The 15,332-nt window shown below is 33.5% G+C and overlaps 1 protein-coding gene across 1 annotated transcript; it reads right to left on the bottom strand.

Annotated features, from left to right (window-relative positions):
* Window positions 1-8,118: 8,118 nt before the first annotated feature.
* On the bottom strand, window positions 8,119-8,435 carry LOTGIDRAFT_87411 (hypothetical protein; the record flags this gene model as incomplete). The annotated part of the gene is made up of 2 exons (XM_009066312.1): window positions 8,119-8,195; window positions 8,252-8,435. Coding segments are annotated over 2 exons (261 nt in total), but the record flags the coding sequence as incomplete, so codon positions are not given.
* Between the last annotated feature and the right edge of the window lie 6,897 nt (window positions 8,436-15,332).

Genomic DNA, 15,332 nt, shown 5'->3' on the forward strand with positions numbered 1-15,332 from the left:
ATCAAATATATGCAATATTCTGTTTTATTCGTTACATCTAGTTTAAAATATACTCTGTTCTGTTTTATTCATTACATCTAATCAAATATATACAATATTCTGTTTTATTCGTTACATCTAGTTTAAAATATACTCTGTTCTGTTTTATTCATTACATCTAGTTTAAAAATATACTTTGCTCAGTTTTATAAAAAAAAATCCAATGTTCTGTTTTATTCATTACATCTAGTTTAAAAATATACTTTGCTCAGTTTTATAAAAAAAAATCCAATACCATCGTATACAATACGCTGTTTGATTCTTTACATCTAATCAAAACTATTTTATATTCTGTTTTATTCATTACATATAATCAAATAGATACCTTACTCTGTTTTATTTATTACATCTAATTTGAAATATACTATATTCTGATTAATTCATTACATCTAATCACAAATACATCATACTCTATTTCATTCATTATCATTATCTAATTTGAAATATACTATATTCTTTTTTATTTATTACATCTAATTCAAAATATATCATGTTCTGTTTTATTCAATATATCTGTAACAGAAAACACAAGGGAATATATTACGGCATATCACACTTCTAGGACATAACGTTTTAACAATTTACAAGTGCCGTCTTTAGATGAAATGAAGAAGGAGGGAGGAAACATGGGAAGGAGGGTAGTATAAGTTAATGCAGCCATGCAGAGATTTAATATCCAGCATCACGATTTAATTCAGGGAATCTAATTAAAAATATTTAATATATTCATTCTTATCTGAAATATTCTTTGCTCTGTTTTATATATTACATATCATCAATACTATATCACACTCTTTTTTACATTCCACTAAATATATATCATACTCAGTTTTCTTCATTACGTCATATCTAAAATATACTCTGTTTTGTTTTATCTATTACATCTTTTTAAAAATATATATACAATATTCTGTTTCATTCATTACATTTTCTTTAAAATATACTCTGCTCGGTTTGATTTATAACATCTAATTAAAAAAAATACTATATTCTGTTTTATTTATTACAAATTCTTAAAAATAGACTATATTCTTTTGATTTCTATTTTATCCTTATTACTCCTTTCTGTATATTCCAGCTAGCGTAAATTCCTTCCAATATTGTCAACCATGGATTTGTTCCTGTTATATGGATGGTATTTATTATGATGCAGGACAAACATGGACCAAGAAAGGTGAACCTTGTATCACTTACAAATGTCACGAAGATGGCTCATTCACTCCGGATGTAATAGGTATGTATGATAATCTGCAGTATTAGAATATACTGAAAGGCAAAAGAAACGTCACTTGGATGTATAATATATATTTCTTTATTTTCGAATGCTGATATATGAAAGTAAAGACATTGGAGAAACTCAAAATCAACAGTATAAAGAATGTTTTTGCAAATTGTGAACTGGGAGAGGCACCAGAAGACATCGCAGCTGGGGGTCCAAAATCATTACCTGGTGTGGCCGCCATGGGCGGCGACCGCAGCAATACATCTTCTGTACATGGAGTGGGCTAGCGGGTTGATGGAGGCCATTGGTATCTGGGCCCATATCCTCAAGAACGTTACACGCAGTTCTTCTGCAGTTGTCAGCATTGGGCGCACTTCATTGAGTCGGCGTTGGATCTTATCCAACAATTAGTGTTCACTTGGTTTCAAATCCGGACTGGAGTAATATTTTGAAACACTACAGGTCCCACTCTCTGGTTCAGTCCAATTCCACCCCAAACAATAATACTTCAGTGGCCATTCGGAATCGGTTCTGCACATGTTGGCGTATCATGTACCTATCTTGTCTGTGTGTGGTAACTCTTGGACGACCACTACGCGGATGGTCGTGAGTGTTGTTGGTGGTGTTGTAGCGATGTCGCAAACAACATATGGTTCTGACGTTGACATAGAATGCATTTACAACGCGATGTGCTCTCTATCCTGCTTGCTGGATGGCTGGTTGTCTCTCATTTCCTTATTATCTTGGCATAGCTGATAAATCGAAATGACGAATGCAAGCCTGACGATTTTGATTGTCTTTTATACCCATACCGTCCACTACGATATCATGATTTTGACGAGACGTTTCAGCAAATTGGTCCCCTTTCAATTTTGCAGACTGCGTTTTGGCAAACCACCCCATTTTAAACACAAATGTAAACTGAACTTTAAGGCAACAAAAGGACCAGTAGAATGTTAAATCTAAATATTTCTGTTATCTGAAATTCTATAATCATACATACTTCTAGACTATATATAATATATTATATAAATTATAGGCATTACACTCATAAAGGGCGATTAAGGGACAGTATGCAAAACTTTCATTGAAAAAAAAAATAGAAATTACAGCTGAAAACATGTCTAAAATATCCTATTTCAAACTGAATTTATTTCTAAAAGGATTAATACCAAAATGGGGTTTACAAGCAGTTAGAACTAATTTTTGGTTTTGGCCCTCATAAAGACTCGATATTATTTGTTGAAACCTTTAGAATATGAAGGCAATTTTTTTTTCTAAAATTTGGCGTTTATTTTTCTTAAATCCATACAGTAGTAGTACATGTACCTCTCAAAAAACAAAAGTTTACGCAAACATTTTAAATAGTTTTGGCCTTATAAATTTACAATTTTAAATATTATTATTTTTAATTTTAAGATTTTCTTACATTTCTAGTAGGCTACTTCTGGAGACTATTTACGTATATACAACACTCAAAAAATCAACCCTCCAAATTTCGCATCTGTCCCTTTAAATTCGGTCTCTAGTTTTCGTTGATTTGAGCACCTAACTTTAACAAAACCTACTAACAAAAGCCTTTTCAACTTACAAACCATCAAACAATTTTTTTTTCATTAGATTTTGGTGTACCAAACAACTCGAATCACTTACACATATTCTTGAATGCAAAATATTCCAACTTAAAAATCTGAAGTATGTTTCATAGTCATAAATTTGTCATAAAATCTTGTACCGTTACTTTGATTTTCATTTGACATACAAACCTCCTTTGATGACATTATTGCATTGCTTTACAATGTTATGGAACATGACACAATAAAGCTACAGTGGGTCAACTAATTTCTCATTTAACGCTTTAACTTACTACTAATATTATAAATTATGCAAATTAACTGTACAAATGTTACTATAATCGTCATTATATTGTTGAAATATGAAGATATTCTAATTCGCATTGTATATTTGAATATCTATACAATACAAAATATAGGCTAAATATTTAATTCATAAAAGATTCAGAATAAAAATTCGACGTACGGTTCATTTCTATGACGTTGTCGGTACTTTCGTGTTGTTCTCAATTCTCGATTTGCAAATTTGCATTTAATCCAGTGACTTTTCTTGGAAACATCACCTGAGAGCCGAGCAGGAGCCACAAAATTTCGTAGGGGTGCCACATAAAAAAATGAAAGTGTGTCGGAGGGGGGAGGTTGACACACCACGGTAGAAGCGCCATTGAATTGACAATCTGAATGTGACAATCGGAATTTCATGGTGATAAAAAAAATTTGGAAGTGGATTCCAGTTAAACCTCTCACTCATTTGAGTTTTGTGTAAAATATATTTGCATACGCACGTTTATTTGTAACCAATAGATGGTGATCAGTATTTATTAAACAGTACAAACTAATGTTCTGAAGTCTATAGAAGCAACCCAACTATTATTTTTATTATATAAAATACCACATGCTTTATGACTAGAAATTGGGCCCCACACTCTGAGAACTCGAGTATTAAGGTGTTGAATTAATTATGTTGTAACCTATATTAATTGTATTTTTCAGGTGTAGAATTTTCTGATAAAACATGTAAATATTTGAACCAGACCTGGTCTGTAGGATGTTTTAGATATGGTGTTGTTTTTGACGGATATCAAGCCAAATACAGATTGTTAGAGGGAGGTAAGTTTTGGCTATTAGGGCGAATGACCATGTCGTTATATATCTGTAAGAGATAACGTTATCAATAAGGATATTTTATATAACCTATCCCACTATGCTTCACAAGAACCTCTAGAAAGCATATTAAAATAGAAGTCTAGCTCACTGGTTACCGACTGAATAGACTGAGTTACGAAATACAAGTTGGACCCCTTTGCAGGAAAACACCTCTTCCACATATTGTAAAGCTCATAAACGAATGAAAGACCACATTGGTTAACGGCGTGCAAGATGTATAATGGGTCACCGACAAGCGGTGTCATGGTTCCTCCGAAAGAGTCCGACACAGTCCGAAACTCCGACAAGACATTTGAGACTTGATATTTGCGAATTGAAAGGCAGGTTTTTATCAAGCTAAACATTTGCTGTCAGAAGACATACGACAGATGTTGAAAAATGAATTATTTATTGCTTTGTTTCTTCATACGTCAAATGTCTTGTCGGAGTGTCGGACTCTGTCGGAGGAACCATGACACAGACCATGACACCGACCAACAAGTGGCGTAGGATTTACTTGGAAATTGTGGAGGATCCAATGTTTATCTTTAAATGCCACACTTTCCAAGTCATCCAATACTAAGCACACTGGTCGCCGCCAGTCAACATAAAGGCTTTACTGCAAAATATCAATGATAATGGAGTTATAATGAAGTAGGCCTACATGTAAGTACTCGTAACATGACTCTGTTATTGCAAAAAGGAAACTTTTTAATCCGACAACAGTTCATTCGATCATTTATCCGTTCGTAAGATCGTTAGATTCGTAAAAAACCCATCTTTTTTTCTTTGATTAATCTCGGTCGACGTATTATAGCCTGATGACCTGGGTTAGTTATCTTTCCTCATTGTTTCATTTGGTTCATTAGAACGATGGAAATGTTGCTAATTCTCTTAAAACTGTGACATAATGCAAAAGGACATAATGAAAGTATTGGACTCCAATATATGGCTGGTACACACTTCCAGTTGGCCGAAATTTGGTCTTGTTAGAATACAATCAACCCGAAATTGTAACATTTTAACTAAAATTGCGAATCCATGTCCTCGACAAAAGTTATATTGCTACAATTATTGCATATAAACTAGTCAATTTTATTATTATTTTTTTGTTTATTCAATGTATAAAATACGCTAAACAAAATCTATAAAATATGAATATATTTAATGATTAAAATTGAAATAACAGATGGATGTGACAGGTACACGTTTGCCACATCAAGTATTGGCCTTAGTATAAACGTTTTACTGCTCCCAAATCGATGTTTGCTCGTGTATTTAATTCTTCGCAGTATATATATAACCCAGGTTTTTTCCTTATCAGTATTAACCACATCTATCCGAAATATTTAAATGTAATTTTTACTATCAATTACCTTAATGTATTCTTGTCTTGCACATCGCATTTACCATTAAGTACCTCATTGTATTCTTGCCTGCCTTTTCAAGTCTCGATGTACCCTTGTCTTATCCACATTTGCCATCAACCACCAATATTCTTGTTTGTTCACATCTACCATCAATAACCTCATTGTTTTCTTGTCTTATCTATATTTACCCTCACATACCTCAATGTATTCTTGTCGTATCCACATCTACCATCAATCACCTCAATATATTCCTGTTTTATCTATATCTACTATCAGCCACCTCAATATATTCCTGTTTTATCTACATCTACTATCAACCATCTCAATATATTCCTGTTTTGTCTATATCTACTATCAACCATCTCAATATATTCCTGTTTTATCTATATCTACTATCAACCACATCAATATATTCCTGTTTTATCTATATCTACTATCAACCTTCTCAATATATTCCTGTTTTATCTATATCTACTATCAACCATCTCAATATATTCCTGTTTTATCTATATCTACTATCAACCATCTCAATATATTCCTGTTTTATCTATATCTACTATCAACCACATCAATATATTCCTGTTTTATCTATATCTACTATCAACCTTCTCAATATATTCCTGTTTTATCTATATCTACTATCAACCTTCTCAATATATTCCTGTTTTATCTATATCTACTTACAACCACCTCAATATATTCCTGTTTTATCTATATCTACTATCAACCTTCTCAATATATTCCTGTTTTATCTATATCTACTTACAACCACCTCAATATATTCCTGTTTTGTCTATATCTACTATCAACCATCTCAATATATTCCTGTTTTATCTATATCTACTATCAACCTTCTCAATATATTCCTGTTTTGTCTATATCTACTTACAACCACCTCAATATATTCCTGTTTTATCTATATCTACTATCAGCCACCTCAATATATTCCTGTTTTATCTATATCTACTATCAACCATCTCAATATATTCCTGTTTTATCTATATCTACTATCAACCACCTCAATATATTACTGTTTTATCTATATCTACTATCAACCACCTCAATATATTCCTGTTTTATCTATATCTACTATCAACCACCTCAATATATTCCTGTTTTATCTATATCTACTATTAACTACCTCAATGTATTTCTGTCTTATCAATACCTACTATCTACCCCCTCAATATATTCTTGTCTTATACACATCTACCATCAACCACCTCAATATATTCCTGTTTTATCTATATCTACCATCAACCACCTCAATATATTCTTATCTTACCCACATCTACCAGTAACTGCCTCAATATATTCCTGTTTCATCTATATCTACTATCTACCCCTCAATATATTTTTGTCTTATACACATCTACCATCAACCACCTCAATATGTTCTTATCTTACCCACATCTACCAGTAACCGCCTCAATGTATTCCTGTCCTATGTATTGTTGGCCTGTATCTTGGCCTATCTACATCTACCATTAACCACTTGTCTCTTTTCCTACTGACTACGATGTAAAAATAATTCTATGTTTCAGGTTGTAGAGCAGACAATGGTGAATGTTTATTGGTCGGTGATAGAGTTGTACAAGCATGCGACACATATGAATGTCAGATTGAAGGAACTTGCTATTCCTTGGTTAAAGTTGTTTCAGGTAGTCAAATGTAATGGTATCTAAGGCAATCATGGCTTCGGAGCTTCGGAAGTGATTCAAATTGTCTAAAACTTTCAGCACAAAAATTAAAATGACCAATTGATGATCAATTTTGTTAAAACTTCCAAGAGAATTATCTTCATCAAAGACAACATTTACTTAACTTATGTCTCTTGATTTGTATCTTTATTCACCTTCGCTCCACAACACAATGATTTACACCTTTCGTTATAGGCTGTTCATCTGCAAACCATGGATGTCAAATGTTACACTCAGTTTGGCATGATCATTGCGCTGTTTATCAATGTATTGCCAGTGACTTAGGAAGTACCATTAAATTACATTATCATGGTAAGTCAATCTATACATGGAAAATTTAATATCTCTAACAGTCTCAATGAAGTTTTTAGCTAAGCTCTTTTGATTCCATATATAATTTTGATGCCATTTTTTTTTTTTGCATATTACAGAGGTAATGTTATGGCCAAGAGGCTATTACGGTCTATTACGACCAATAGGGGGTTGCCCAGATGTAATTGAAGAAACCTGGTACGATGGTGCCAGAATTCACTACAGTGAAGGTGGTAACTATTATTCCGATCCATATAATATGGATGGTAATCACACCGATTACTTAATGGAACATAAATTCTGTCTTCATGAGGACGAATTACGACCTGACTTCATGCCTGTATATCAAACTTACTGGGATCCTGGTAGATATTGTATATTGAGAGTCAATGGAACCTGTCCTCGCAGTAAGTTTTCCTTTTTCACGCCCATATGAAATGGTGGGGGTGGGGGGGGGGGGGGTGGCGGACATCGCCGTCCGTCCGTCCGTCCGTCCGTCCGTCCGTCCACAATTGCTCGTAAACACTCTAGAAGTCATAATACTTGGCTGATTTTGACGAAAGTAGGTATGATTGTTTCATAGCACAATCGTTTAGAGCGTTGATTCTTTACATGGCGTCATTTGCTTGGTTTCGTCGTGGTTGTGGGTTCTGATTTCGATCAGCGTGTGAAAGTCCGATGACCTTGAATAAATCCTCTTCCAGTCGACCGACTTGAATTTTCAAGTTAGTAACTTGAAAGATACTAACTTGAAAATTCAAGATACTAACTTGAAAATTCAAGATACTAACTTGAAAATTCAAGATACTAACTTGAAAATTCATGATACGAACTTAAAAATTCAAGTAGCTAACTTGAAAATTCAACATACTAACTTGGAAATTCAACTTAATAAATTCAACATACTAGCTTGAAAATTCAAGATACTAGCTTGAAAATTCAAGATACTAACTTGAAAATTCAAGTAACTAACTTGAAAATTCGATTTACTAACTTGAAAATTCGAGTTACTAACTTGAAAATTCAACATACTAACTTGAAAATTCAACATACTAACTTGAAAATTCAAAAAAAAAAAAAAAAATGAATGGCCCTAATACGCTTCCGTACCATTGTTCTTCAAAGCGCGTTCATTTTTAGCTTGCAAACACTCTTAAAGGCACAATTTTTGACAGATTTTGACAAAACTTGGTGAAATTGTTTATTATCATCCATTGATGAACCCTATTTGAAAATCAAAAAATGTTTTATAGGAGTTGACCTTGTTCCTGAAAACGCTAGACGATTCTTACAGGATTTTGACAAAACTTGGAAATATTATCAGTATCGCCCAAAAAAGTTCAAAAGAAGTGTATGGTTGAACATTTCATACTGGTGATTGTTACTGTACTGCCAAATATGTTTATTCAAATTCAAAGCTGTCAGTGGGCTTGTCTGGCAAGCTATCTTACAATGTGCGTGGTCGTCATACACACTTTCGGATTTGGGGAAACTGTTTTCAGTATAAGACTATCAGTGCTATTTTGTACCTGGAATTACAATGTGCGAGGACAATTGAAGCCTATACATTGAAAAATATTCGTTATGCAGAGGATATATCTATCAGTAATTTAGTAAAATAAATCTTAAAGAGCCATTTCTTGACCAATCAAGACGAGTAGTTTTTTTCTTTCGACACTGTCACAGAAAATAGAAATAGAAAAAAAATTCTTAGATTGAGATATTTTTGACGGAATTATGGGGTCTTCATACGTTTCTAATACTTCTGAAGACTATTAACCTCATATTCAAGACTCAAATCAACCCCCTCAATGGCACATCTGCCCCTTAATTATTTTTTTTTAATTCTTTTCTCTTAAATCTAGATTTTACGGAAGGTTATATAAAAATGATAGATTTTAATGGTAATATTACAATGGAAGGTGAGGAAATTCCTGTCGAATCATCAGAAGAAGGTATTTTACCTGATGGAGAATACGATGACAATTCAACTCTTCTCCAGTTCTGTTGTCGAAATGATGGCGAACTTGATAAAGCTCTCCTATTGCCATCTGGTAAACCCTTTGTTCTTTTCATGGCTGAAAACGAAACAGAATGTCAAGATGTTAGAGGTAAGAAGATTAGATTGTTGTTATTATATTCTTATAAACATTTATATTAATTTAGGTTTTAGGCTGAGCGTTGGTAGGTGTTCTGTGGCAAGATCACCAAGTAGACTCTTCGCATGCAGAGCTGCCTCGACGAATTACCTCATATAAACAACAGTAATGACAGAATAAATCGATTTAAGGCAAACTTATCTGGCTATCAATGTATTTACACCCAACGTGTTGTTATTGTAGCTATGACGTGGGATATTGAGCATTTTAGTTTTGCTGATGATGGTGAGGGTCTTGAGAGAGAGTTAAATGGAAGTATACCAAGATCTACTATATCAGATAATAATACTTTGATATACCTTTGTCACTACAAACCTCTTACATGTGGTATGTAGTCAAACATATTCTTATAACGCATCATTTACAGTTTGATTCTTTGAAATTCAGAAATGTACACTTTGTAAAACGTGTTCTTAGATCTGGAATTTTTAATTGTTACTAAGTATTCTTTTACTTCTCTAAATTACGTGGGTGAGTAGCCTATTAGATTATACTAAATTTATTTTGTAGGTTGTGTGTATGAGAACGGAGAATATGTAACATTGGGTAGTACATATGAAATCGACAATGGATGTATAACTTACAAATGTATTGAAGAGGAAATGATCCACAAAAACATTCTACAACTTGATTCTGCAGGTATATACATGTACAACAACTTGCCGTGCGCATTTTCATTGAGTCCAAATTAGGTGCAATTACTTGAAACATTGCCTATTATTCAGCAAATAATGGATAACAAGAAGTGACTTATAGTGAATTGTACTTGTTGCGCAAACATTCACTTTAAAATATAGATGTAGCCTTAGCATTTCCTATAATGTAGAATTTTTTTCTGCCATCATGTTTTTTATTACGTGACTAGAATTAGTTAGCTCTTCGATAAGAGTTTGAAGCTGTAGAATTTTGTCATAATTTAGCTATAGTTGGAAATCTATAGTATTTCATCTGTTCTTGTTGCTATGTCTTTGGAACATTGACAAATATAAAAATGACAACTACCTTGATTAGAGAACAGAAGATAATTCATTTCCAAGGTTATTGATATTGAAACGTTGTTATCGCTACACAGGTGACTCAAATTGCAGTGATGGGGCTGGAACGCCTTCCAAGGAAAATATTTTTTGACATTTGCTCTCCTGTATTTGTTTCTGGTGGTGGGGACCACGTTAGGGATAGGGGCTCGTGGACTTGGTTCAACCAGTGGTAGTTGCATATATACTATATACAATTGTTTGTTTTTTTTCTATATTTTCTTTATTTTTGTTATTAGGTTGTTATGAGAACAATATTTGTATAGATGAAGGAGCCTCTTACGGGTATCAACAAGGCGAATCCTGTTATGAGAGAACATGTATGAGAAAAGAAAATCCGGTTAAAAATTTCTACACTAGTTACTGGGGACTAGAGAACATTCCCTATGGTAGGTATTTCAAAGATTCTCCAGGTTTTTCTCTAATATACTGACGGGCGGTACTTTCGTTTCTTGAAAATGATGAAAACGTTGATTGATCTATGATGGCTGATTAGATAAAAACGAGTTTATATAGGTCTAGTATACAGGCAAGATCGTGTTGAGTTTGACCTAATAACCCCGAAAGAAGAATCGAATGCAGAGACTAAGTAAAAATATGGTGAACATATTTTCTTTAATCAATAGGCACAATGTTCAGAGTAGATGAATAGATTTCCAACAAATGAATTATCAATACCCTTTAACTTTCACTAGCTGTATTGGATAAGGGTGGGATCAAATTTACTCGTGATTATTCTTATTGAAGGTTGTAGAGAAGTAGGATCTTGTGTTCCCAATGGTACTGTTATCAACAATGGTTGCTTTGAAAAGAGGTGTGAAATTATAGATGGTGTTCCTAAATTTGTAGTTACAACTGCAGGTAGATCATACATTGAGGGATTAATACGTAAACTGGGCAATACATTTTTTGAATAGACTTATAGTACATGTATTTCAATATTTAGTAGTATTACTGTATAAAATGCACTATAAAATATTAAAACACCTTTATTTTATATAATTATGTTATAGATTAAATGAGGCATTACCATGTAAAAGTAAAGTACATATACTATCGCATACTTATCTCGGCATACACAATCGTACTATTATAATAATTGAACTACTACTGTATGTCTATATTAAGTTGGTTGTTAAATATATTAAAGGGTTTATTGTGCCTGTGGAATAGATTGCATGTGGTTTGCTTTTTGTGGTCTCAAACTTTCAGGATGTAACATTTTATTTACAGAGAATGATTAACGACAGAACATCAAATGACAGGGAAGGGAAGATTTGATAATAACCCTTATCTTGTTTTGTTAATGTACTATGCTGATATTTTTAGGTTGTACATCTGGAGATACGTGTATTCCAGTAGGACAAAATATCACTACCAATGAATGTGTGACATTACAGTGTCGAGAAAACTTGGTGGAAAAAAGAACAGAACTAGCTGTGGTTAAAGGAGGTCCTTTGTGTTATCAATTTTGAATATTTTCTCAGCCTAATTTGAGTTACTACAAATTCGTTAGATCAATTTTAAAGAGGTTGGAGATCAGTCGAGTGATTAGAATCTTGTCCTTTCTTGACTTATTTCGTCGGGTGATGGTCATAATTTATCATCACAGTCGGCATAAAAATAGTCAGCCTAGATATTTACGCTCAGGAGAAAACATTGATTCACAAATAGATTTCTTGTCCGTAAATGTACATCGACTTAAAACCATTTCATGTAAAAATTATACAATATGCCGTGTACGAGTCAAGTTTTCGTTCATGTAGATTCATTGTTTTTCTATTTTGATAGTTACAGCCGATTTTAATTTAAGACTCGTGTAAAACTATTTCCTCTACTATGTTATGTATATAATTTTACTATGACCATGATAGTAACCTGCTATTATTTAAAACATTCAGGTTAAATGTGGTTTCAGGTTGTATGTTTGGTGGAAAATGTCATGCTAAGGGGGCTGTGTGGCGACATGATTGTATAGATTACATTTGTGAAGAATTCTCGAATAAAACAGTCACAAAGTTCTTCGAAAGACAAACGCAAATATGTAAGATTTATCGCCAGTTTTTTAATGTAACGTAAACATAATGTAATGTACGTTATATGATAATTAAATCCTCGCCTAATTCCGTGCAAAAAAGGTACTGGAAAGTAGAGCTTAATCCCAAAATCACTTTATTTCTAACGCGATACATCTGATTTACTATGTCAATCCACCGAAATTTTTAAGAGCCGCGGTGGCTTTGTGCTCCAGGTAATATTGGGATTTTTCAACTCGATTCCCCCTGTCAGTGATGCAGGTAAGAGACTGGCATGGAAAAGGCGTCTAGTCGTTCGGATGGGACAAATAGCTTAAGGCTATGCGCGTTCAATGACCCTCGACAGTTGAAAATCGAAATGAGCCTGCTATTGCCGCTGCGGCGACTGTCCTCGCAAAATTTCTCTCATTGCACCCTTGACTGTCTTAATTTTCACCGAAATTGATGATTTTTATTATTAGATTGTACTGATATTAATGGGGTGTGCCATGAAACGGGGTCAATAGTAAAACATAACTGTTGGGATTATGAATGTTTTGTTAATGGAAAAAACAGAAATTTGGTTCTAGTCGGAGGAGGTTAGTTTACTGGTTTTTTTTTATTGTTCAGGTGTTGGCTCACGTTTTGCTTAGATTGAAACATACATGGGTATTCTGAATCAGTTGATATATACGAAGAAAAATAGCCCTTACTGGCATTTGATGTGAAAAAATAAGCATTAAATAACTTTGATAAGAAACTGGGATATTGGCAAATAATTATGTCTCTATCAGCATTATGTTTCTGATTTCTGAATGACGTGTGTTTGTGAGTTACAATATGTTGTTCTCTTTAAGGATGCTCGCATTTGGGCCGATGTCATCAGAGTGGTGAAATTTGGAAGGAAAAATGTTCAAATTTCACTTGTAAAACTTACAAAAATGAGACATATTTCAAGGCGGGTGTAGAATATGCCGATCCTGGTATGTACATTAAATGTTTTCATGATATAATTCAATTAAATGACATTGACAATAATACACTTTCAGTTTCTTCAATTTTAATTTTAAATAATTACATATTTCAATCAAAAGATCACTTTTTAGTATTTCCGTGCTAAAATGAATGGAAACATATAGATATTTCGTTTCACTTTTCTTTTCAGCTTGTGAACTTAAAAATGGAACATGTATTCCCGAAGGAACTAACGTAACAGAGGGCTGCTCAATTCGCCAGTGTAGAAAAACTGGTTTAGAATGTGGTTTAATAGCAATATCTGGGGGTATGATATATCTTGATATTACATCTCAGGTTTAATTTGTCTGCAAAGTTCAAATTTAATAACAGCTATTTAACAAAAAGTCCGTCATTTGTTTTTTTTTTTTTCAAACAATTGTTTTGTTTCAAAAAATGAGTTTTCCGCCTGAAGGGTTGTAATTGGGGTTTGTTTTCTATGAGGCCAAAACGCGGTTATGTATTTCATAGCAACGCTTCCAGTACACTTCAAATAATTAATATATTTAGCAAGTATCATATTTATATTTTCAATTTTTAAATGTGTGCGACAGAGGAATTCCTGATCAGGCAACAATGGACAAATTACGTCATCTGTGCCTGATACTTATAAGCGTAATTATTTCTATTTTATCGATTTCATTTAGCATGTTCAACCAATAATGGTACTTGTATTGATGTTGGTTCTACTTTTAAATTTGGCTGTTCAACTTATAAATGCAACAAGTATGATAATCAGATTAAACTGGAGCCGGTTGTCGGTGGTGAGAATTACACTAACATTATTAATCTTTTTGATTTAAGAATTGTTATCTTTACTTTGTCATGTATCTTTCTCGTAGCCAATCCCCTCCCCCGCCTACAAAATTTCAATTGTTATTTTTAAATAATTTTATTCATTTTACTGAGTAAAGGGGAGTCTTTATTAGAAGACAACTAATCCTGAACCTTAAATTCGTCGGGAAATGTCAGGAAATCACGTTTCTTGAGTCTAATTCTCAATTCTCTAAACGGCATACTCATAGACCCTATACAAATATCTTGAACCTTCAATTTAATGTCAAGAAATCGCGTTTCCAGGTGTTTACTTCTAAAAAAAAAATTCTCGGCGTGATCCCTCAGACCCAATACAAATAATCTGGAACCCCTAGATTCGGTAGGAAATGTCAGGTATTTGCGTTTCTAGGCGTCTAATTCTCAAAATTTTCTTGTGGTGGTCCCACAGTCCCTATACAAATAAACCTCAAATTCGCCAGAAAATGTTAGGAAATCGCGTTTCAGGGAGTCAAATTTTCTTAAGGAGGTCCCCAGACTTCAGAAAATCGTGTCTTCAGGCTTCTAATGGGCGTCCCGGGCAGCAATAAAGATAGCAATAATTCTATAGAGAGCACCACTGTAATGCGTAACAATTCACAAAGTTTTCCGGGAGGGGAAGAGGGTACTCTCCCCCCCCCCCCCCCCCTTTGATTGGACGTTTGCTTAAAGTACTTGGCTGGCTGGATACGGGTCTGGTATCTTTCTAAGGTGACTATTCATATATAGGCCTACAGTATTTCTTTGGTTCTTTGTAAATTTGATAATAAATGTCTATTTATATATGATTAATCTAAAGAATGGATCAAATATCTACAGTTCATTGTGATTTCGTCGCATAATTCCTAATAGTCATACAATTGAGTCTTGTTCTGTTAAGTATTATTGTTTGATATAAAAGTCTTTAATAATACATGTAATGTTTTAAGATGTG

The sequence above is a fragment of the Lottia gigantea genome (genome assembly GCF_000327385.1).
Source record: "Lottia gigantea unplaced genomic scaffold LOTGIsca_75, whole genome shotgun sequence".
In the NCBI taxonomy this organism is placed as follows: domain Eukaryota; kingdom Metazoa; phylum Mollusca; class Gastropoda; family Lottiidae; genus Lottia; species Lottia gigantea.